General features: G+C 40.1%; 1 protein-coding gene across 1 annotated transcript in view; it reads right to left on the minus strand.

Annotated features, from left to right (window-relative positions):
• LOC126095334 (ras-specific guanine nucleotide-releasing factor 2-like) overlaps positions 1 to 26,691 on the minus strand; it is a 1,914,760-nt gene that overhangs the window by 132,717 nt on the left and 1,755,352 nt on the right. The window contains exon 26 of the mRNA XM_049910139.1: positions 12,620 to 12,817. Coding sequence (XP_049766096.1) covers positions 12,620 to 12,817 — 198 coding nt within the window. The remainder of the gene's footprint in view (positions 1 to 12,619; positions 12,818 to 26,691) is intronic.

Genomic DNA, 26,691 nt, shown 5'->3' on the forward strand with positions numbered 1-26,691 from the left:
CGCCACCTATCCCCCAGTGCACCTGCACAGTCATTTTCCCTTCTCTGTTTTCACATCCCAATTCTGCAACCTAGAAGCCCACCACCGTGTCCCCACTACCTCCAAGTACTACAGGATCAACTAGCACTCCATCTCATTTTGCCACAATCAACCTCCCCTTCTCATCTCACACCTCTTCTGCATCACCACTATCCACCCCAGATGAAATCAAAGCTCATTGCATTTAAGTATGAGTGCCCGATGCAGTGACCATGTGTGTGAGCTGCCCAGGTATGAATGTGTGTGTGGTCCACCTCCCCCCCCCCCCCCCCAATACCTCAGAAAGGACTTTGTCCAACAGTGTAATCCACTGTTGAACTAACCTGTCTATTATTCAATGCCTTCTCTATTGAGTTGCCATCTCCCCTATTTCACTGTAACATTCCACTCAGGATTGTCCATCATTTCATTTTACCAGTTGTTTACAATGCAAATGTTGTTAGACATTGCTGGCATGAGACTGAAATGCTGGCATATTATCCTGCCCTAATGCTGTAAGGTATCACTGGGATACTTCATCAAACCAAGATTAAATTTTCCAAAACCATCAGTGTGTCAAATGAACTATTTGTGGAGTGAATTGAAGTACCTCTATCTGAAGCCTGTTCAGAGAACTCGATATACTAACTAATACTTCTTAGTATATATCTGTTCTTTAATGAAATATCTCTCTTTAAAACCAACAACTCTGTTAAGGGAATCTGTATTAGAAATGAAAACAGTATGTTGTTGTTGTTGTCTTCAGTCCTGAGACTGGTTTGATGCAGCTCTCCATGCTACTCTATCCTGTGCAAGCTTCTTCATCTCCCAGTACCTACTGCAACCTACATCCTTCTGAATCTGCTTAGTGTATTCATCTCTTGGTCTCCCCCTACGATTTTTACCCTCCACGCTGCCTTCCAATACTAAATTGGTGATCCCTTGATGCCTCAGAACATGTCCTACCAACCGATCCCTTCTTCTGGTCAAGTTGTGCCACAAACTTCTCTTCTCCCCAATCCTATTCAATACTTCCTCATTAGTTATGTGATCTACCCATCTAATCTTCAGCATTCTTCTGTAGCACCACATTTCAAAAGCTTCTATTCTCTTCTTGTCCAAACTATTTACCGTCCATGTTTCACTTCCATACATGGCTACACTCCATACAAATACTTTCAGAAATGACTTCCTGACACTTAAATCTATACTCGATGTTAACAAATTTCTCTTCTTCAGAAACGCTTTCCTTGCCATTGCCAGTCTACATTTTACATACTCTCTACTTCGACCATCATCAGTTATTTTGCTCCCCAAATAGCAAAACTCCTTTACTACTTCAAGTGTCTCATTTCCTAATCTAGTTCCCTCATCATCACCCGACTTAATTCGACTACATTCCATTATCCTCGTTTTGCTTTTGTTGATGTTCATCTTATATCCTCCCTTCAAGAACCCATCCATTCCGTTCAACTGCTCTTCCAAGTCCTCTGCTGTCTCTGACAGACTTACAATGTCATCGGCGAACCTCAAAGTTTTTATTTCTTCTCCATGGATTTTAATACCTACTCCAAATTTTTCTTTTGTTTCCTTTACTGCTTGCTCAATATACAGATTGAATAACATTGGGGAGAGGCTACAACCCTGTCTCACTCCCTTCCCAACCGCTGCTTCCCTCTCATGCCCCTCGACTCTTATAACTGCCATCTGGTTTCTGTACAAATTGTAAATAGCCTTTTGCTCCCTGTATTTTACCCCTGCCACCTTTAGAATTTGAAAGAGAGTATTCCAAATGATTAATGGAAAATCTCATATAAAGATGTGAAACAAATACTAACAAAGAGATAGAGGGGCTGGCCAGTACTTACCTCAGCTCAGTACAGCCGATAGATACACATAAAACAGAACCGAAAATTTACATTCCTAGCTTTCGGAACAAATGTTCCTTCATCAGGGAGGAGAGAGGGGAAAGAAAGGGAAGAAGGGAAAGGAGATTCAGTTACTCACAACCCAGGCTATGAAGCAACAGGGAAAGGAAAATAGGGAGGGTAGCAAGGATGGAGGCATGGTTGTCAGAGGGAAGCCAAAGATATTCTACTGTAAGTACTGTGCCAGCTTCAAACCAAAGAGGATGCATACAGAAGTAAAGAGGTATATAGTATAAAGATAAACACAACTATGTAGGATGAAAAGATGTGTGAATGGCTAAAGAGGAAAGGGAAAGAGGAGAAGACTGAAGAGTAAATGGGAGTGAGGTTGTTTAACGTAGGTTCAGTCCAGGGGGATGGCGGGATGAAAGGATGTGTTGGAGTGCAAGTTCCCATCTCCGCAGTTCAGAGGGACTGGTGTTGGGTGGGAGAAGCCAAATGGCACATACGGTGTAGCAGGTTCCTAGGTCCCTAGAATTATGCTGGAGGGCATGCTCCGCTACTGGGTATTGGGCATCTCCTAGGCGGACAGTTCGTCTGTGTCCGTTCATGCGCTCAGCCAGTTTAGTTGTTGTCATGCCGATGTAAAAGGCTGTGCAATGCAGGCATGTCAGTTGATAAATGGCATGTGTAGTTTCACACGTGGCCCTGCCTTGAATTGTGTATGTTTTACCAGTAGCGGGGCTGGAGTAGGTGGTTGTGGGGGGATGCATGGGGCAGGTTTTGCAGCGGGGTCGGTTACAGGGGTAGGAACCGCTGGGTAGAGAAGGTAGTCTGGGAATATTGTAGGGTTTAACAAGGATGTTACGGAGGTTAGGGGGGCGACGAAAGGCAACTCTGGGTGGTGTGGGGAGAATTTTGTCAAGGGATGATCTCATTTCAGGGGTTGACTTGAGAAAGTCATATCCCTGGCGGAGTAATTTGTTGATGTTTTCGAGGCCAGGATAATATTGGGTGACAAGGGGGATGCTTCTGTGTGGTCTGGGGGTAGGAACATTGTTGTTGGACGGGGAGGAATGTATTGCTCGGGAGATCTGTTTGTGGACAAGGTCTGCAGGATAGTTGTGGGAGAGGAAAGCACTGGTCAGGTTATTGGTGTAATTGTTGAGGGATTCATCACTGGAGCAGATGCGTTTGCCACGAATACCTAGGCTGTAGGGAAGGGAGCGTTTGATGTGGAATGGATGGCAGCTATCGAAGTGAAGGTACTGTTGTTTGTTTGTGGGTTAGATATGGACAGAGGTGTGGATGTGAGCTTCAACAAGATGAAGGTCAACATCCAGGAAGGTGGCTTGGGTTTTGGAGAAGGACCAGGTGAAATTCAGATTCGAAAAGGAGTTGAGGTTATGGAGGAAATTAAGGAGTGTTTCTTCACCATGAGTCCAGACCACAAAGATGTCATCTATAAACCTATACCAGGCCAGGGGAAGCAGCTGTTGGGTCTTCAGGAAAGCCTCCTCCATGCGGCCCATGAAGAGGTTGGCATAGGACGGAGCCATCCTGGTTCCCATGGCCGTTCCCCTGATTTGTTTGTAGGTCTGGCCTTCAAAAGTGAAGTAGTTATGGGTGAGGATGAAGTTGGTAAGTGTGATAAGGAACGAGGTTTTTGGAAGATCTTCGGGTGGGCGTTGGGAGAGGTAGTGCTCAAGGGCAGAGAGACCCTGGGTATGTGGGATGTTTGTGTAAAGGGATGTAGCATCTATGGTGACAAGAAAGGTTTCAGGTGGGAGAGGAGTGGGAATGGATTTGAGGCGTTCTAGGAAGTGGTTTGTGTCTTTGATGTAGGATGGGAGTCTGCGGGTGATAGGTTGGAGGTGCTGGTCTACCAGAGCTGAGATACGTTCGGTTGGGGCTTTGAAGCCTGCTACAATGGGACGGCCAGGATGGTTCTCTTTGTGGATTTTGGGTAATAGGTAGAAGGTAGGGGTACGTGGCTCAGGTGGAATGAGTAAGTCTATGGAAGCCGTTGTGAGGCCTTGTGAGGGACCTTGGATTTTTAGGATTTTTTGCAGCTCAGTCTGGATGGAGGGAATGGGATCCTGGGTAAGTATTTCTACGGAATCCAAACTGATCTTCCCCGAGGTCAGCTTCTACTAGTTTTTCCATTCGTCTGTAAAGAATTCGTGTTAGTATTTTGCAGCTGTGGCTTATTAAACTGATTGTTTGGTAATTTTCGCATCTGTCAACACCTGCTTTCTTTGGGATTGGAATGATTATATTCTTCTTGAAGTCTGAGGGTATTTCGCCTGTTTCATACACCAGATGGTAGAGTTTTGTCAGGACTGGCTCTCCCAAGGCCGTCAGTAGTTCTACTGGAATGTTGTCTACTCCGGGGGCCTTGTTTTGACTCAGGTCTTTCAGTGCTCTGTCAAACTCTTCACGCAGTATCGTATCTCCCATTTCATCTTCATCTACATCCTCTTCCATTTCCATAATATTGTCCTCAAGTACATCGCCGTTGTATAGTCCCTCTATATACTCCTTCCACCTTTCTGCTTTCCCTTCTTTGCTTAGAACTGGATATCCATCTGAGCTCTTGATGTTCATACAAGTGGTTCTCCTTTCTCCAAAGGTTTCTTTAACTTTCCTGTAGGCAGTATCTATCTTACCCCTAGTGCCTCTACATCCTTACATTTGTCCTCTAGCCATCCCTGCTTAGCCATTCTGCACTTCCTGTCGATCTCATTTTTGAGACGTTTGTATTCCTTTTTGTCTGCTTCATTTACTGCACTTTTATATTTTCTCCTTTCATCAATTAAATCCAATATTTCTTCTGTTACCCAAGGATTTCTACTAGCCCTCGTCTTTTTACCTACTTGATCCTCTGCTGCCTTCACTACTTCATCCCTCAAAGCTACCCATTCTTCTTCTACTGTATTTCTTTCCCCAATTCCTGTCAATTGTTCCCTTATGCTCTCCCTGAAACTCTCTACAACCTCTGGTTCTTTCAGTTTATCCAGGTCCCACCTCCTTAAATTCCAACCTTTTTGTAGTTTCTTCAGTTTTAATCTACAGGTCATAACCAATAGATTGTGGTCAGAGTCCACATCTGCCCCTGGAAATGTCTTACAATTTAAAACCTGGTTCCTAAATCTCTGTCTTACCATTATATAATCTATCTGATACCTTTTAGTATCTCCAGGGTTCTTCCATGTATACAACCTTCTATCATGATTCTAAACCAAGTGTTAGCTGTGCAAAATTCTACCAGGTGGCTTCCTCTTTCATTTCTTAGCCCCAATCCATATTCACCTACTACGTTTCCTTCTCTTCCTTTTCCTACACTCAAATTCCAGTCACCCATGACTATTAAATTTTCGTCTCCCTTCACTATCTGAATAATTTCTTTTATATCATCATACATTTCTTCAATTTCTTCGTCATCTGCAGAGCTAGTTGGCATATAAACTTGTGCTACTGTAGTAGGTGTGGGCTTCGTATCCATCTTGGCCACAATGATGCGTTCACTATGCTGTTTGTAGTAGCTTACCCGCATTCCTATTTTCCTATTCATTATTAAACCTACTCCTGCATTATCCCTATTTGACTTTGTGTTTATAACCCTGTAGTCACCTGACCAGAAGTCTTGTTCCTCCTGCCACCGAACTTCACTAATTCCCACTATATCTAACTTTAACCTATCCATTTCCCTTTTTAAATTTTCTGACCTACCTGCCCGATTAAGGGATCTGACATTCCATGCTCCGATCCGTAGAACGCCAGTTTTCTTTCTCCTGATAACGACATCCTCTTGAGTTGTCCCCGCCCGGAGATCCGAATGGGGGACTATTTTACCTCCGGAATATTTTACCCAAGAGGACGCCATCATCATTTAATCATACAGTAAAGCTGCATGCCCTCGGGAAAAATTACGGCCGTAGCTTCCCCTTGCTTTCAGCCGTTCGCAGTACCAGCACAGCAAGGCCGTTTTGGTTAATGTTACAAGGCCAGATCAGTCAATCATCCAGGCTGTTGCCCCTGCAACTACTGAAAAGGCTGCTGCCCCTCTTCAGGAACCACATGTTTGTCTGGCCTCTCAACAGATACCCCTCCGTTGTGGTTGTACCTACGGTACGGCTATCTGTATCGCTGAGGCACGCAAGCCTCCCCACCAACGGCAAGGTCCATGGTTCATAGGGGGGGGGACACAGTATATGGAAACACTTATAGCTACTCACTCAGTCCAGAAAGTTGTCAAATTAATCAATGAATAATTTTCACTAACCTGGCTGAAACCACGAAAAGTTTGGCCTATAAAAAAGAACATCCATTATTTTGAAAACAACAGGGAACACAGTCACTACAAATTGACTGAATGATATCATTTTACAGCATTGTTGTCACTGCTCGAAGTGAGAGGTCTCCTTAATTTCGTTTCTACCGCTGTACATTTCAGCCGTGAGTCTATTTTTTAATGTTTATCAGTATGTCACGTACAGAAGTAAAGATTTTGTAAATTTTGGTGTTATAACAAAGAAGAAAGAAGAAAAACAAACTTTGACGCTTTTCATTCTAGAACACTAATTTGGAAGAAGCCAACTCACTAATCCTCTTACTGAATTACTATAAGAGAGGAAGCTTCACTCATCTTCAAATGACCAATAAAAGCCTGCAAGTCTCAAATAATGAAACAAAATGAATCAAATGAAAGGTCATTGCTATACTTGCTGAAAAGATGAGTTGATTACCGATGAAGTTTCAAATCAAACAGAAAACTTGTCATTTTCACTTAAGTACAAGTCAAATTTTTTTGTACCATTACAACAGAAACACACTCAGAAACAGGGTACATGGATTTCTGGAACCACACTCAGGCAGAAATAGCTTTGGAAAAAAGAACAGTGAGATCATGAGATATGCAGTTCACAATAAGTTTAAGTTAACTAAAGAAGAAGAAGAAGAAGAAGAAGAAGAAGAGAAAAGATGTGATCCTATGAGCGAAAAGTAAATTACAGTCAGTTTTAGCAGCATGATAAATTTTACAGTGTTAAAAGTACTTATGATTATGTCAGTCAATAAAGATGTGGTACATAAACAAAGCTCTAGACTTTTACGGTTCACCTCCCTTGCAATATGGTGAGGTAAGCTATTTTTATTTTCTACTACACAGTTATAATGATTTAGAAATTTATCTTCAAATACAATCTTACATGCTAACATCAACAGCTCTGCAAGTACAAATGAACACCATTAATAATTTTTTGGAACCTTAATTAAAACCAGGACTGTCAGTAAAAATGGATGGTGACCATCTTGATAATTATAGTTTTAGTACTAAAAACATGCAAAATTAACAAACAATAACAATGAACAAAATAGCTCAAGAACATTACACCAATAAGAATAGGGAGCAGGTAAGAAACTTTCACCAATTACAGAAACACAGAGCAGACACTATGAAAGCTGTTATGTTGACAGATATCACATTAATTACGTATATAAATTAGCTATGTTTTATTCAGTGTTTCTGATTTGTTTTAAGACATTCAGCATGGTAACACTGTTTATTATGCAAAAGTGTTTCTTTAACAGCATGACTGTGGAGGGAACTCCACAGGGGTGTTAAAAGAATGCAATTGCTGAAATCCAAAGCATAATATGTTTTGGCATTGTGAAATGTCCTGGATAATTCTGGAGGTAATTAAACAGAAAAAAATCTTTCTTTACAATTTCTAACTGTAGATAATTTAATGCTGCTTAGTATACACAAAGTTTTGATTAGATTGTAATGGAATGACTTTTTAAGTGCTATCCAAGTGTGATCTGATTGATATTAATATCAAAAATTCAAGCCAAAGTCTTGAGTACATACCAATTATTGGATAGATAACAGTACTGAAAGAAATTTGAAGATTGGAAGTGTGATAAGGACAATGAAATGGTGCTCAAAATTATACAAGAAAGGAAATATCATAGACAGAAAGAAAGTTGAAAGAGTTGTAGACTCTAATGAATAGTGAATATACCTCTAATTATTTCATAAAGTTAGGACGTGTTTGTCACAGAGATGATACCATCATCCAATTATCAGTCACTCATAAAGTCTGAGTAAAATACACTCCTGGAAATTGAAATAAGAACACCGTGAATTCATTGTCCCTGGAAGGGGAAACTTTATTGACACATTCCTGGGGTCAGATACATCACATGATCACACTGACAGAACCACAGGCACATAGACACAGGCAACAGAGCATGCACAATGTCGGCACTAGTACAGTGTATATCCACCTTTCGCAGCAATGCAGGCTGCTATTCTCCCATGGAGACGATCGTAGAGATGCTGGATGTAGTCCTGTGGAACAGCTTGCCATGCCATTTCCACCTGGCGCCTCAGTTGGACCAGCGTTCGTGCTGGACGTGCAGACCGCGTGAGACGATGCTTCATCCAGTCCCAAACATGCTCAATGGGGGACAGATCCAGAGATCTTGCTGGCCAGGGTAGTTGACTTACACCTTCTAGAGCACGTTGGGTGGCACGGGATACATGCGGACGTGCATTGTCCTGTTGGAACAGCAAGTTCCCTTGCCGGTCTAGGAATGGTAGAACGATGGGTTCAATGACGGTTTGGATGTACCGTGCACTATTCAGTGTCCCCTCGACGATCACCAGTGGTGTACGGCCAGTGTAGGAGATCGCTCTCCACACCATGATGCCGGGTGTTGGCTCTGTGTGCCTCGGTCGTATGCAGTCCTGATTGTGGCGCTCACCTGCACGGCGCCAAACACGCATACGACCATCATTGGCACCAAGGCAGAAGCGACTCTCATCGCTGAAGACGACACGTCTCCATTCGTCCCTCCATTCACGCCTGTCGCGACACCACTGGAGGCGGGCTGCACGATGTTGGGGCGTGAGCGGAAGACGGCCTAACGGTGTGCGGGACCGTAGCCCAGCTTCATGGAGACGGTTGCGAATGGTCCTCGCCGATACCCCAGGAGCAACAGTGTCCCTAATTTGCTGGGAAGTGGCGGTGCGGTCCCCTACGGCACTGCGTAGGATCCTACGGTCTTGGCGTGCATCCGTGCATCGCTGCGGTCCGGTCCCAGGTCGACAGGCATGTGCACCTTCCGCCGACCACTGGCGACAACAGCGATGTACTGTGGAGACCTCATGCCCCACGTGTTGAGCAATTCGGCGGTACGTCCACCCGGCCTCCCGCATGCCCACTATACGCCCTCGCTCAAAGTCCGTCAACTGCAGATACGGTTCACGTCCACACTGTCGCGGCATGCTACCAGTGTTAAAGACTGCGATGGAGCTCCGTATGCCACGGCAAACTGGCTGACACTGACGGCGGCGGTGCACAAATGCTGCGCAGCTAGCGCCATTCGACGGCCAACACCGCGGTTCCTGGTGTGTCCGCTGTGCCGTGCGTGTGATTATTGCTTGTACAGCCCTCTCGCAGTGTCCGGAGCAAGTATGGTGGGTCTGACACACCGGTGTCAATGTGTTCTTTTTTCCATTTCCAGGAGTGTATAAGACTCAGATAATGTTAATACAGAGGAAAAATGAAAAAATTAAAGAGATAACAGTGTAACAGGCAAGGGGAGAAAATGTAATAAAGCAGAAAACCATTCACCAAACTTACTACAACTACATCTGCAAGGATACTCTGCAAATCACATTTAAGTGCCTGGCAAATGGTTCATCGAACCACAATTCTGTTATTCTGATCTTGTATAGCGTGCAGAATGAACAAACATCTATATCTTTCCGTTCAAGCTTTGATTTCCCTTATTTTATCATTCTGATCGTTTACCCTATGACAGCCAGTGTCAACAAAATATTTTCACTTTTGGAGGAGAAAGTAGGTGATTGAAATTTCGTGAGAAGATTCTGGCACAATGAAAAACATCTTTGTTTTAATGATGTCCACTCCAAATCCTGTATCATTTCAGTAACACTCTCTCCCATATTTTGCAGCAGTACAAAATGTGCTGACCTTCTTTGAACTTTTTTTATGTACTCATTATTCTAAAAGAGGATAGACAAGCACAGTGTAGGCAGTCTCCTTAGTAGATCTGATACATTTTCTAAGTGTCCTGCCAATAAAACACAGTGTTTGGTTAGCTTTCCCCACAATATTTTCTACGTGTTTCTTCCAATTTAAGTTGTTCGTAATTGTAATTCCTAGATGTTTAGTTGAATTTACAGCCTTTAGGTTTGACTGATATATTGTGTAACTGAAGTTTAACAGATTCCTTTTAGCAGTCATGCAGATGACCTCACACTTTTCATTATTTAGGTTCAACTGCCAGTTTTCACACCATACATGTATCTTTTCTAAATTGTTTTGCAATTTGTTTTGATCTTCTGATGACTTTATTAGTTGATAAATGACAGCATCATCTAAAAACAACCTAAGACAGCTTCTCAGATTGTCTCCCAAATCGTTTATATAGACAAGAAACAGCAAAGGGCCTATAACACTACCTTCGGGAATGGCAGAAATCACTAGTTTTTTACTCTATGACTTTCCATCAATTACTATGAACTGTGACATCTCTGACAAGAAATCACAAATCCAGTCACATAACTGAGATGACATTCCATAAGCACAAAACGTCGTTACAAGCTGCTTGTGTGGTACACTGTCAAAAGCCTTCCGGAAATCCAAAACTACAAAATCTATCTGTAATCCCTTGTCAATGGCACTCAACACTTCATGCAGATAAAGAGCTAGGTGTGTTTCACAAGAATGATGTTTTCTAGATCCATGTTGACTGTGTGTCAAAAGACCGTTTTCTTTGAGGTAATTGATAATGTTCGAACAAAATATATGTTCCAGAATCCTGCTGCATATTGATGTTAATGATATGAGTCTGTAATTTAATGGATTATAATTTAGTGGATTACTCCTACTACCTTTCTTTAACATTGATGTGAACTGTGCAACTTTCCACTCTTTGGGTACGGATCTTTCATTGAGCAAACTGTTGTATATGACTTAAGTATGGAGCTATTGTATCAGCATACTCTGAAAGGAACCTAATTTGTATACTGTCTGGACCAGACAACTTGCTTTTATTAAGCAATTTAAGTTGCTTCAATACTCCGAGGATATTTACTTCTACATTATTCATATTGACAGCTGTTCTTGATTAGAATTCTGGAATATTTACTTCGTCTTCTTTTGTGAAGGCATTTCGGAAGGCTGTGTTTAGTAACTCTGCTTTGGCAGCACTGTCTTCGATAGTATCTCCATTACTATCACACACAGAAGGCATTGACTGTGTCTTGCGGCTAACATACTTCACATACGACCAGAATCTCTTTGGATTTTCTCCCAGATTTCAAGACAAAGTTACATTGTGGAAACTATTATAAGCATCTCACATTGAAGTTCGCACTAAATTTCAAGCTCCTGTAAAAGACCACCAATCTTGGGGATTTTGCATCTGCTTAAATTTGGCATGTTTGTTTCATTGTTTCTGCAACAGTGTTCTGACCTGTTTTGTGTACCACGGAGGATCAGCTCTGCTGTTTGTTAATTTATTTGGTATAAATCTCTTAATTGCTGCTGATACTATTTCTCTGAATTGAAGCCATATCTGGTCTACATTTATACTGTTAATGTGGAAGGAGTGGACATTGTCTCTCAGGAAGGCATCTAGTGAATTTTTTTCTGCTTTTTTGAATAGGTATACTTTTTGTTTCTTTTTGGAGGATTTGAGTGTTACAATGTTCAATCTCACTATGACAATCCTGTGTTCACTAATCCCTGTATCCATTTTGATGCTCATTATTAACTCAAGATTTTTGTTGCTAAGAGATCAAAGGTGTTTTCACAACTGTTTACTATTTGCAAGGGCTCATGAACTAACTCCTCAAAATAATTTTCAGAGAATATGTTTAGTGCAATTTCATATGATGTTTTATGTATACCTCTGGGACTAAACACGTATTTTCACCAACATATTGAGGGTAAATTAAAGTCACCACCAACTATAATCACATGAGTCAGATACATGTTTGAAATCAAACTCAAGTTTTCTTTGAACCTTCCAGTAATTGTATTATCTGAATTCAAAGGTCAGTAAAAGGATCAAATTATTGTTTTATTCCGGTTGCCAACAATGACTTCTGCCCATACTAAATCACAGGAATTATCTACTTCAATCGACAAGCAAACTACTTCTAACAGCAACAAACACACCACCACCACTGTGTTTAGCCTATCCTTTTGGAACAACGTTAAGTTCTTCGCAAAAATTTCAGCTGAGCTTATCTCTGGCTTTAGCCAACTTTCAGTGCCAATAATAATTTGAGTATGAGTGCTTATGGGAAAGAGAAAGGAAATTTATAATTCCAGTGATTGTGAGGATAGTATTTTGCATTAGTAATGTAGGATAAGTACAGAAGGAGGAGTAAGCTCAAAATAACCAAATGAGTGAACGGAAATGGAAAAGAGAGGAAAATGATGAGTCGAGTCAGAGGGAGGTAGAGGTGACTAGCACAAGATCAAAGAAATAGTTATGAATGAAGCTCACATACAGGCAGCAACCAACAGCATATTTAAGACTGTAATTCTGTACATCATTACCAGGCTCCTTTCAACATATGTAGAATGCATTAACTAGTGCTTCATTTTCAGTATCCAGTGATATGATACCCCTTCTGCACTTTGTTATATTATTCTAACAAGTCAAGACTTTAACATACAACATACTGTTTTTGAGACTTTCTCCCAAGTTTTCTTCAGTCTGAATACAGAACTGTTGGTAAAGGCTGCACAGACTTGCAGAACACCATTGAAGTTATGTAAACACCGTGAGATATCAGCTACAGCGGCCCACTTCTCAATAGCTTGAATTCTTGCAGTCATATTTGAGCGTCGAATGATTTCAGATACAACTAACTGTGACACCTAGAAAATTAATAAAAGGTTTTATTAATCAGAAGTCTCAAACTTGCAGCATTAAATCTAATAAAAGCTTGGTAACTGCAAAATAGTATATCATTGTTACATTGTACTATATTGATTGACTTGTCTCATGGTCAGTTAATATGCCCATGTTTTTCTACACTGTTCTGTTTTTGAGAAGATCGAGGCATTTTGAGTTTCAGCCAGTATAATTGTCTAGCTAGCCAATAGTAATTTATGAAAAGCAATATCAGTATGTAATATACAAAATTTTGAAGTCTGCATACCATATTTACACACACAGTTGGAGGCATAGGCCCTACTGGCAATAGCAAAAATACATTATGCACTTTTTTTGTTCCACATATCTCTCAGCATCTCTTATGGACTCTTTGTTCAGAAAAGTAAGTTCATGATTTAAAACCTTAAAGTCTGGTGAGACATCTGTTTTATGCAGTCATATTTACAAGTAATTCATTATGTCAAAAAAGAGAAACAGTTAGAACACAATGTTCTACTGAAGCACCTACAGATGCTGTGCAAGTTCAACACAGGCTGGTTTAAGGTTGCACAAAACCAGTAACACTGATGAGCTGTGGGTACCTGTCATCAATATGCACGCTTTTCTTAACATATAATTTTACTTCCATATACATTGAAGCACCAAAGAAACTGGTATAGGCATGCATATTGAAATGCAAAGATACTTAATCACGCAGAATACAGCACTGCAGTCGGCAACACCTATATAAAATGGCTCTGAGCACTATGGGACTTAACATCTGTGGTCATCAGTCCCCTAGAACTTAAAACTACTTAAACCTAACTAATCTAAGGACATCACACACATCCATGCCCGAGGCAGGATTCGAACCTGCAACCGTAGCGGTCACACGGTTCCAGACTGAAGCGCCTAGAACCGCACGGCTACACCGGCCGGCCGCAACACCTATATAAGACAAGTGTCTGGCACAGGTGTTACATCGGTTACTGCTGATACAATGGCAGATTATCAAGATTTAAATGAGTCTGAGCATGGTGTTATAGTCAGCACATGAGCGATGGGACACAGCATCTCCGAGGTTGCAATGAAGTGGGGATTGTCCTATATGACCTTTTCACAAGTGTACCGTGAATATCACGAATCTGGTAAAACAACAAATCCTTGACACCCCCGTGGCCAGAAAAAGATCCTGCAAGAACAGGACCAACAACGATTGAAGAGACTTATTAAATGTGACAGAAGTGCAACCCTTCTGCAAATTGCTGCAGATTTCAATTCTGGGCCATCAACAAGTGTCAGCGTGCAAACCATTCAACGAAACATCATTGATATGAGCTTTTGGAGCTGAAAGTCCACTAGTGTACCCTTGATAACTGCATGACATGAAGCTTTACGCCTTGCCTGGGCCCATCAACACCGATATTGAACTGTTGATGACTGGAAACACATTTCCTGGTGAGACGAGTCTCATTTCAAATTGTATCGAGTGGATGGATGAGTATGGGTATGGAGACAACCTTATCAATTCATGGACCCTGAATGACAGCAGAGGACTGTTCAAGCTGCTGGAGGCTCTGTAATGGTGTGAGGCATATACATTTGGAGTGGTATGAGACCCCTGATATGTTTAGATACAACTCTGACAGATGACACATATGTAAGCATCGTGTCTGATCACCTGCATCCACTCATGTCCCTTGTGTATTCTGACAGACTTGGACAATTCATGCAGGACAATGTAATACCCTACATGTTCCAAAACGCTACAGAGTGTCGCCAGGAACACTCTTCTGAGTGTAAAAATTTCCACTGGCTGCCAAACTCCCCAGACATGAACATTATTGAGTGTATCTGGAATGCCTTGCAATGTGTTGTTCAGAAGAGATCTCCATGGATTTTACAGATTTATGGACAGTTCTGCAAGAGGGAAGGAGGGGATGAGAATCAGAATAGAACCGAAAAGAAGACATGCATGAGAAGGTAGAAGACTAGTAAGTGTGTTGGCAGAGAGCGACAAACAATGAGGATGACAGGAAATGAACTGGGAGAAGATTATATTACAGAGGGATGACACTGTTGGGTAGACGGTGTGGTTACAGTAGGCTATCATAACTTAAGACCAAAACAATTTAGGGAGCAGAGAATGTGGTGCGAGGATGACTCCCTTATGTCAAGTTCAGAAAATCTGATAAAGGGAGGATCCAGATGGTGCAGGTGTGAAGCAGCCAATGAAATAAACACGTTATGTTCAGCTGCACATTGTGCATCAGTATGCTTTTGGCCACAGTTTGGTGGTGGCCATTTATCCTGTTAGAAAGCTGGTTGTTAGTCATATCAACATAAAAAGCTCTGCAGTTATTGTAGCAGTGCTGGTATATGACATGGCTGCTTTCACAGGTGAACTAGTCTTTGATTGGGAAGGATAAGCCTATGAAAGGATTGGAACAGGAAGTGTTGGCAGGATGGATAGGGCATCTGTTGCACCTGGGTCTTGCACACGGATCATTGTGGCAAGGAGCTGGGATTGGGAGTGATTTAGGGATGGACTAGGATGTTGTGGTGGTTGAGTGGGCCTTAGAAAACTACTTTGTAAGGGGTGGGAAGAATCTTGGGTAGGATGTCTCTCATTTCAGGGCAGCATCATAGATAATCAAAACCATGACAAAAGATGTGGTTCAGTTCTTCCAGTCTTGGGTGGTATTGGATATGGAGGGGGCGCGCCTTTGAAATTTGTTCTTGGAGTGGTGTGGGGGTTGTGGTATGTGGGGGATATGGCACAGAAAATCTGCTTGCAGACTAGGTCTGGGAGATAGTGCCACACTGTGAAGGCCCTTGTGAGACCCTCAGTATACAGGGCAAGGGACTTCTTGCCACTGCAAATATGTTTTTACCAGGTGACCAGGTTGTGTGGAAGGGATTTTTTGGTGTGGATGGGATGGTAGCTGTCAAAATGCACATGGTTGGTGGACAGAGGTGTGGCTGGGGCTGTCAGAGAGGAGGAGGTCAACATCCATGAAGGTGGCACACTGTGATGAGGAGGATCACGTGATGTGGATGGGAGAGGTGTTGGATTGTGAAAGAATGAGGATAGGATTTCTTGGCCCTCAGTCCAGATCATCAATTAATCTGAACCAGACAAGGTGTTTGAGGTGTTGGGAGGCTAGGAAGATTTCTTCTAGATGGCCCATAAACAGGATGGTGAAGAAGGGTGCAATGTAGGTGCCCTTGATTGTGCTGTTTGTATAACTTCCTTTCAGAATAGAAGTGGTTGTGTGTTTGAATAACGTTACTAATGTGTATGAGGAACAAGGTAATGGGGTTGTAGTCTGAGGACAAGACCATGTGCATGAGGTATGTTGGTGTGTAGGAATGTGGTGTTGGAAGTGTTGAGCAGGGATCCAGAAGGTAAAGGAGCAGTGACAGTGGAGGGTCGGTCAATGAAGTGGTTGTGGGAGGCTAGATAGTGGGCAGTTTGTTGGAGGTATTTGTCAATGAGGCAAAAAACCTTTCAATTGGGGCACCTACATTGCACCCTTCTTCACCATCCTGTTTATGGGCCATCTAGAAGAAATCTTCCTAGCCTCCCAACACCTCAAACACCTTGTCTGGTAAGGGGGTGTCCAAGATTACTGGGTTTGTGAATTTTGTGGAGTATGTAGAATGTGGGTGTGTGGGGTTTTGGAGAGGTAAGGACAGAAGGAGACTCAGGGAAGAGGTTCTGGGTAGGACCTAAGGCTTTAAGCTGGGACTAGAGGTTGTGGTGGACTTCTGGGATAGGATCACTCTGGCCAAATTTACAGATGGGGTTGCTGCTCCCTCTTTCCAACAACCTCCTTCCAATTCACATCCCTTTATCCTCATTTTTTGCTGCTCTCTGCCAATGCACTCACTATTATTTTCTCTGTCTCTGTCTGTCACTGTCTCTACATCTGGCAGTCTTGTCCTGCTACCTTCTAGCCTAGTCCCTGCATGCTCCACCAGACAGACCTCATCTCTCACATCCGTCACCCAATTCCCTGTTCCATGCTGGATTGCTGCTTTTTTTCAACACAACAATTGCAGTCTGGTCAGAGATTGTGGTCATGTGTGCCTGTTTGAGTAGATGTATGTGTGTGTCTTCCTTTCTTTTTTGAGGATGGGTGAGGTGTTAAAAATCTTTTTGTTATGCCTTTCTGTATGTCAATGTGTCATCTTTATGATGAGTGCAATCTATACTTTTTCATAGTTGTTGATGTTTCAACCTGGACTTTCCATTGTTTTAGTTTAGCAGTTCAGTTCTTTCTGTAGCACTCACCTGCGGGTCAAACAAATGTGTGACCATATTCATTCAAGATCCCCTGTTAGTCCCACTTGGCACATGTCCCACACACATGAGCAATATTCTAGGCAGAGCTGCATGAGTGATTTGTAAGAAATTCCCTTTGTAGAGTGGTTGCATCTCCCTAGTATTCTACATATATGCTCCTTGCTTTACCCATGGCTAAGCCTATGTAATCATTCCACTTCATGTCCCTACAAAGTGATACATCCAAAAGTATTTGTATGAGTTTACCAATTCCAACTGTGACTCACTGATTGTATGATCATAGGATACTATATTTTTTGTTTTGAGGGGTGCACAGTTTTACATTTAAAGCAAGCTGCCAATCTTTGCTACACTCTGAAATCTTATCAATACCTTACAAGATTTGCAAGCTTCATTCATACTGTTATTCATTATAGATAACTTCATCAGCTGTGAAATGTCTGAGCTTAGTATTAAAACTGTTCACAAGGACATTAATATACAACACGAGCAGCAAGAGACCCAACACACTACCTGGTGTACACCCAAAGCTACTTCTACATCTGTCAGTGACTCTCCATCCAAGATAGCTTGCTATGCCCTCCCTATCAAAAAATTCTCAATACAGTCACAAAATTTGCCTGACACCCCACATGATCATATTTTTTATAATCGGTGTAGGTGTGGTACTGAGACAAATACTTTTTGGAAATTAAGAAACACTGCATTTACTTGACTGCCTTGATCCACAGCATTCAGTACATCATGTAAGAAAAGTTTGAGTTGAGTTTTACATGATTGGTGTTTTCGAAATCCATACTGGTTGTACAGAGGAGATCATTCTGTTTTAGATACCCCATTATGTTTTAGCTTAGAATATGTGCTAAGATTCTACAACAAATGAATGGGTCAAAGATACTGGATAGTAGTTTTGTGGATCACTTCTGCTACCCTTCTTGCAGACAGGTGTGACTTGCATTTTCTTCCTACTATGGGGCATAGCTTTTTTGTCCAAAGGCTCTACCATTGCTTATAGTTAACAGAGGGCTAACTCCACTGCAAATTCAGTATAGTATGTGATATGGATTCTATCAGGCACTGAGGTTTTGTTCCATTTTAATGATTTCAGCTTCCTCTGAATACCATTGACACTAAGGTCTATTTCATTCATCTTTTTAGCTTACAAAAATTAAATTAAGGCTATACTCCTGGGTTTTCCTTTGCAAAGCAGCATTTGAAAACAGAGTCAAAACTTTCAGCTTTTGCATTTCTACAGTAGTTATTTAAAGCATTACACATTGCTTCTTGACAGTGAAACATGTTTCAATCAGCATCTGTCTATAGTTGTGTGCTTGGTTTTATATCTTTTACACAGCAGTCTCTATTTCTTTAGAAGTTTCTCTACAGTGACTGTATACCATAATGGATCCTTTCCTTCATGAACTGTTCTACTGTGCACATATCCTTACAGTTCTACCCTTGAGCCATAGTTCCTCTACACACCTGTCTTGAGCTAAAAGTTTCAAGTTTCTCATTGAGATATGACACGACAGCTTCTTTGTTTAGTTTGTTGAACATGTAACTCTTTCTACTTCTCTTGGTCACCCTTTGTAATTTGGTATTAATTGATGCTATAACTGCCTAATAATCACTTATACCCGTTTTGATGTGGAACTCCTCAAAGACATCAGGTCTCTCCTTTTTCTTTCTTTCTTTCTTTCTTTCTTTCTTTTTTTTTTTTTTTTTTTTTTTTTTTTTTCCCTTCTACACCTGAGCCATAGTTCCTATACACACATCTGTCCTGAGATAAAAGTTTCAAGTTCCTCACTGTGATATGACACTAGAGCTTCTTTGTCTATTTGTCTTAGTTGGCCTTTGTAATTTGGTATTTATTGTTGGTGTAACTGCCTAATTGTCACTGATACTAGTTTCAATGCGGACCTCCTCAAAGAGATCAGGTCCGTTTTCTGATATTAGATCTGATATATTTATACCATAAGTGGGGTTCCAAACTATCCGTTCAAAGTAGTTTTAGGTGAAGGCATATAGTAATGTTTCACAGAAAGCCAAGTTAGTCCACCACTAACAAAACTTAATAATACCATTGATTGTTGAATGATTAAAGTCTCCTCCAGTGATTACAGTATTATTAGGAGCTTATTTAAAAGTGAACTGAGGTTCTGTCTAAGGTTTCCAGTTACATCATGAGGTAAGTATGCTGATTGATAGAAGAATCCAAGTATAATTTTATGCCCATTCTTGTCTTGTTACTGAGTCTTGTCTGTTTAATCTTGTGTGCAGCTTCAATTTCTATCTTGATGGATTTGATCCCAAAAGTCTCATTACCTTCATTTTCAGGTTTTAACCAGCTTTCTGAACTCTGTATTACATGAGATTCACTGGTTGTTAGGAGGTGCTTCAAACTGTGGCACCTTGTTGTGAATATTTTGGCAGTTAACCACTTGGATCTTCATACTTTCCCCTGTGGGCTGCATTTCTGTGGCTCTTAAATTGATAATTCTTGGTTTCCTATGGCTATCATGCCATTCATACAGAACAAAAATTACCATTCAGATGAATAAATAGTTGAATATCAGCCAGCATTTCATATCCCTTCTCAATCAGAAAGTTATTAATCCACTGAGGTGGCTACACAGGAACATATCATTAGTGGAGGTGAGCATTATCTCTTATCAATGCCTGGTCATTCCGAGTCAGCTCTGCCGGCAAGCTTGAGGATGGTTTTCAAGTAGTTACCTGCTCTCATATTGACTTTAGTGGGCTGTTACCACCTCACCTTTACAGGGAGGATACTATTAAAAGTACACCAACCCATGTGGTGCAGTGATAGGATAATGGAATCACATTTCAAGTCTGCAGCTGGCCATACAGATTCGTGTTTCCATGGTTACCCTAAACTATGCAAGGCAAATGCTGGAAACATTTCTTTCAAAATTACATACGAAATTTGCTTACCCATCCTTCTCCATTCTGAGCATGAGCCACATCTACAAGTACATTGTCAACAGGTCATTATTCCTCCATTTTATTTATGAAGAACATGATAAAATGAATATTAACACACAGATTCCAACACTCCATTTGTCCATCTACTGATGTAATCATTACTCATCTTGTTTAAATAGAGGATGCACTTGAGCACATGAGCACATTCAGGCAAAAAATAAGAAATAAATGAGGCAGATTCTGTGTTTCTACAGTTTGTCTCATAAGGTATGGCACTGTTATAAGAAATTATTTCCTCCACCACGCAATACCACATTCTGATGCTGTCTCCACAAACCACATTAATGGTTCCCATCATATTTTACTAACACAACTCTTTACTACATTTCATTAATAACAAGAACTGCAACATATAAATAATGCAACTACAAGTTCAAACAATGGAAAATCCATGATGTGATAATGACGATAAATAGACCAATTTAATTCACACTTGGACACATTATTCTACATTAGAATACCATGTTGTATGGCTTCACAGACAAAGGATAAGAATGTGTCACCCTGGTCTAACCATACTGGGTGGCAAATGATAGGCTTTTAGTCTTTGGAAAACATCACATACTACAATTACTGTAATGTGTGTATCTGTTGTATTTCAAATCACTTTCTAAATATGTAGCCTTGTGACTGACATCAAACATTCAACAACTCACTGGAAATGGATATTCATTTTACAAGCACACAAAGTGATTTATTTTGTGACTCCAAATGGTGCTCAAAATATTATTGTGCAAATGTATGCAACAACACTGATTGATTTGCTATAACAGGTGCAAGCTATAACAGCTTGAAAGTAAAATTCTATCTATTACTAACTTGACAGAAGATCCTAAGAAGTTTTGATCTTATGTTAAATTAGTAAATGGATTGAAGCCATCTTTCCAGATCCTCTGTGACCATGGTAACATTGAAATGATTGAAATGAGGATGATAAAAATAAGGTTAAAATACTAAATGTCTTTTTACATAACTGTTTCATAGATGAAGATTACACTGTAGTTGCACCTTTAAACTCACAGCGTGGGGAATTAAAAAAAAAAAAACACACACACACACACACACACACACACACTGTTATAGAAGTAAATGACCATTGCATACAAAAGCAAGTGAAATTATGGCATAGAAAAGCAACTGAAATTGCTCAATAGATAAAAGGCCAGTGGACATGACAAGACACCATGAACACCCTACCCCCTGCCAATTTTATTTTTGAGTCATCAGTTTTCTGACTGGTTTGATGTCACCCACCATGAATTCCTCTCCTGTGTCAATCTTTTCATCTCAGAGTAGCATTTGCAACCTATGTCCTCAATTAATTGCTGGATGTATTTCCAATCTGCATCTTTTTCTACAGATTTTACCCTCTACTGCCCCCTCTAGTACCATGGAATTTATTCCCTATGTCTTAACATATGTCCTACCACCCAGTCCCTTCTTCTTATCAGTGTTTTCCATATACTTCTTTCGTTGCCATTTCTTTGGAGAACCTCCTCATTCCTTACCTTATCAGTCCACTTAATTTTCAACTTTATTCTGTAGTGGCACATATCAAATGCTTCAATTCTCTTCTGCTCCAATTTTCCCACAGTCCATGCTTCACTACTATACAATGGTGTGCTCCAAATGAACTTTCTCAGAAATTTAGTTCCTCAAATTAAGGACTATGTTTGACACTAACAGACTTCTCTTGGCCACAAATGCCCCTTTTACCAATGCTAGTCTGCTTTTTATGTCCCCCTTGCTCCATCCATCATGGGTTCTTTTGTTGCCTAAGTAGCAGAATTCCATAACTTCATCTAATTTGTGATCCCCAAATCTGATGCTAAGCTTCTTTCTGTTCTCATTTCTGCTACTTCTCATGAAGTTTGTCTTTCTTCAGTTCACTCTTAATCCATTTTCTGTACTCATTAGACTATTCAATTCCATTTGACACATCCTGTATTTCTTTTTCTCTTTTATTCAGGATAACAATGTCATCAGTGATGCTTATGATTGATATCCTTTCACCCTGAACTTTACTGCTACTACAGATTGAATAGTAAGGACAAAAGACTACACCCCTATCTTACTCCTTTTTTCAATCCGAGCACTTCATTCTTGGTCTTCCACTCTTACTGATCCCTCTTGATTCTTGAACATATCATATATTACCCATCTTTCCCTATAGCTTACCCCTATTTCTTTCAGAATTTTGAATATGTTGACCATTTTACATCGTCAAATGCTTTTTCCAGTTCAACAAGTTCTACAAATGTATCTTGATTTTTCTTCAGTCTTGCTTCCATTGTCTCAAGCAGATCAATGTTTCTATACCCAACAAATGTAGAAGACGTTCTGGTTACAATAAAAAGTCTCAAAATGAAACACCCTGCAGGTATATATGATATACCTGATTTCATTATAAAGAAGTGTGGGGACTTGATTACTGAGCCCTTAAACCACCTATGTAACCTACCTTTTGCTACAGGAACTTTTCCTTCATGTTTGAAAGTAGCAAAAGTAAAGCCATTATACAAGAAAGGAAACAAAGAAGATGTTTCCAACTACAGACCCCTGGCACTTCTTTCTGTTTTCTCAAAAATATTAGAAAGACTTTTCAATAAGAGGCTAACAGACTTCTTAGAGGTAAATAGCATTCTGTCAGAATCTCAACATGGATTTAGAGCAAACCGCTCAACCGAATCTGCAGTTCACTCCTTTCTATTAGAGGCACTGATAGCTTTAGACAACAAAAAACTTACCATGGGCATATTTTTAGATTGGTCAAAGGCATTTGACACCATAAATCATGACAAATTGCTACAGCTAGAAAATCTTGGCATTAGGGGAGCAGCTAACAACTGGCTCAGCTCTTATCTTAAAAACAGGGAACAATATGTGGAAATAGATCAAGAAAGGGACAATGTCATTAGGAAATATAATTCCAAGCTACTGACTGTTAAATATTGAGTGCCACAAGGATCAGTAATGGGTCCTGTTCTGTTCTTACTCTATGTAAATGACCTAAATATAAGCAATGACAGCAGTAAAATATTTCAATTTGCTGATGATACAAGTGTTCTAATTACAGGAAACTCAGAAGAAACTCTTGTAAAAAACATAAAAGAAACCACTGACAGGCTAACATGTTACTTTGATGAAAATGACTTAATAATAAACACTGAAAAAACTGTAGCTATGGATATACACACAGCAAAAACAAAAAATCTGATATCACCCAATCTAGAGCTATATGGACAGACAATTGCCAAAACAGCCTGTACCAAATTTCTTGGATTTCATGTACAAGACAACTTGAAATGGAAAGCACATATTGAGCAAATGAACAAAAAATTAAGTACTTCTTGTTTTGTGTTGCATACATTAAAAAATTGTACCAGCTACAACACCCTTCAGTGTGTATATTATGCAGTTGTACACTCTCACCTCCGGTATGGGATTATGTTCTGGGGAAATTCTGGAGACGCCATCAAAACATTCAAAATTTAAAAAAAAAAATTATAAGAGTAATGGAAGGGGTAGATAATCGCAAATCATGTAGTCCATTGTTTCAAAAAAGGATGATCCTGCCGCTTCCTTGCATATATATACTTGAAAATATAATGTATTTAAAGCAAAACTTACATACAAAAAGACCACTCATCACTCAAAATCACACAATACACAGCTATGATACGAGACAAAAATTGGATGTACACGTTCAAAGCGCCAACACAAAGTTATTTCAAAACAGCATTATCAATCCTAGTATCAAACTATACAATGCCTTACCAGATACCATTAAACACATACAAAACATTTGTCACTTCAAATCTAAACTGAAGTCGTAGTTGTGTGATCACTGCTTTTACACAGTAAATGAATACCTACAAAACTAAATTTTTGTGTGTTTACCCAATGTGGGCTCATTCAGAAGAACATTTGTATTTTATGTCTCTGTATATAGCGTAACAACATTTATTTAAGTATTCATCATTCATTGATATGTTAATGCGTGTTATTATGTACAAATATAATAGAGGGAAACATTCCACGTGGGAAAAATATATCTAAAAACAAAGATGATGTGACTTACCAAACAAAAGTGCTGGCAGGTCGATAGACACACAAACAAACACAAACATACACACAAGATTCAAGCTTCCGCAACCAACGGTTGCTTCGTCAGGAAAGAGGGAAGGAGAGGGAAACACGAAAGGATGTGGGTTTTAAGAGAGAGGGTAAGGAGTCATTTCAATACAGGGAGCAGAAAGACCTTTCCGCTCCTGGGATTGGAATGACTCCTTACCCTCTCCCTTAAAACCCACATCCTTTCGTCTTTCACTCTCCTTCCCTCTTTCCTGACAAAGCAACCGTTGGTTGCGAAAGCTTGAATTTTGTGTGTATGTTTGTGTTTGTTTGTATGTCTATCAACCTGCCAGCACTTTTGTTTGGTAAGTCACATCATCTTTGTTTTTAGATGTATTATGTACAAAGGTATATTATATGTAAAACTGTTAATATTAACAAAAAATCCAAATATCTCTGTAGATGAAATGGATCAATAAATCAAAAATCAAAATCAAAAAGTCAACCACAATGCCGGAACTGCTTTTCTGGAGCTTTTACCTTTCCTAAGGTCAAACTGACTTTCATCTAACAGATACTCAATTTTCTTTTCCATTCTTGTATACACCATTCTTGTCAGTAACTTGGATGCCTGAGCTATTGAGCTGATTGTGCAATAATTCTCATTACTGTTGGCTGTTGCAAACTTCTGAACTGTGTGAAAATATATTTTCCCAGTGTTCTGACAGTATATTGCTAGTCTCATACATTCTACTCACCAGTGTATAGTCATTTGTTGCCACTTTGCACAATTATTTTAGAAATTCCAGTGAATGTTATGTATTTCTTGTGTCTAATTTTATCTTAAACTCTCTAAAGTACTTTTAAATTCTAATACTGGATCCCCTAGCTCTTCTCAGTCATCTTCCACCATGTCATTGGACATGTCTTTCCCTCCTCATGCAGGCCTCCAATGTAATCTTTCCACTTATCCCCATTCTCCTTTGCTGCATTTAACAGTAGTATTCCCACTGCACTCTTGATGTTAGTGCTCTTGATTTTCTATTTACTGAGCCAGTCCTTCCAATAATCATTCCTTTTTCAACATTTTCACATTTTTCATGCAGCAATTTCACCTTAGCTTCCCTGCACTTCCTACTGATTTCATTCCTAAGTGACTGTATTCCTGAATTTCCACACACACTTCAGTATTTCCTTCTTTCATCGAAAAACTGAAGTATTTCGTGTGTTATCCATGGTTTCTTCACAGTTATCTTCCTTGCACTTATGTTTTTCTCTCCAACTTCTGTAATTGACCTTTTTAGAGATGTCCATTCTGCTACAACTGAACTGGCTACTGAGCAATTCATTATCACAGCATCTATAGTCTCAGAGAACTTAAAGCACACCTATTCATTCCTTACTACTTACCCAGTGGAAAATCCAGGCTGGAATAATAACAACATTATGAAAAGGATGGATTGCTACTCATGATATAGCAGAAATGTTGAGTAGTAGATAGGCACGACAAAAAGACTGTCAAATGCATAACCTTTCGGCCAGAAAGGCCTTCGAAGAGAGTTGGGTAGCTAGATGCAGTTGGGAGGTTAGATGAAGGGAGGGAAGGGGGTAGGGGGGGGGGGGCTATCAGTAAATGAGAGGAAAAAAGACTGTGGGTGCATTGATGGAATATAGGGATGTGTAGTGCTGGAGTGGGAACAGATAAAGGCAATAAAGGGATGTGTAGTGCTGGAGTGGGAACAGATAAAGGCATAGGTAGGTGTAGGACAATTACTAATGAAAGTTGAGGCCAGGAGGGTTGTGGGAATGTAGGATGCTACATGGAGAGCTCCCATCTGTGCAGTTCAGAAAAGCTGGTGTTGGTAGGAAGGATTCAGATGGCACAGGCTGTGAAGCAGTAATTAAAATGAAGAGCACTGTGTTGGTCAGCATGCTCGGCAACTGGATGGTCCAGCTATTTCTTGGCCATAGTATGTCAGTGGCAATTCATGTGGACAGACAACTTGTTGGTTGTCATGCTCACACATAATGCAGCACAGTGGTTGCAGCATAGTTTGTACATCAAACACTCACAATTATAAATTTATACATTTGTGTGTCTGTACTCTACATTAAAAATAATATTTCAGAATTTGTTGCCAGAGAGGAAATACATGAACACAACACCTGAGTTATGGGTAATTTAGACATACAATTTAGAAATGCCACAGATTAGCAAGAACAGGAAATTCCCTCAAAGTAAGCCCACTCAAAATGGTCAATAAACTGCCAATTCATGTTTAGTCTATGTATATAATTTTTTTAAAAAAATTATGTGGTACAGCTGGCTGTTAGATCATCCATTTTATGACATCAAATAATTTTTTGAGATGCCTGAGGAGGATATTAGCATTTAAAAGTTTTCTGTACTTAAACATATTACTGTGTGTAATTATGTAGTGTATACAATGCACAATATGCTATTTACAGAATATACTATACTATATT

This window comes from Schistocerca cancellata, chromosome 8, assembly GCF_023864275.1.
Source record: "Schistocerca cancellata isolate TAMUIC-IGC-003103 chromosome 8, iqSchCanc2.1, whole genome shotgun sequence".
NCBI classification, from domain to species: Eukaryota; Metazoa; Arthropoda; class Insecta; order Orthoptera; family Acrididae; genus Schistocerca; species Schistocerca cancellata.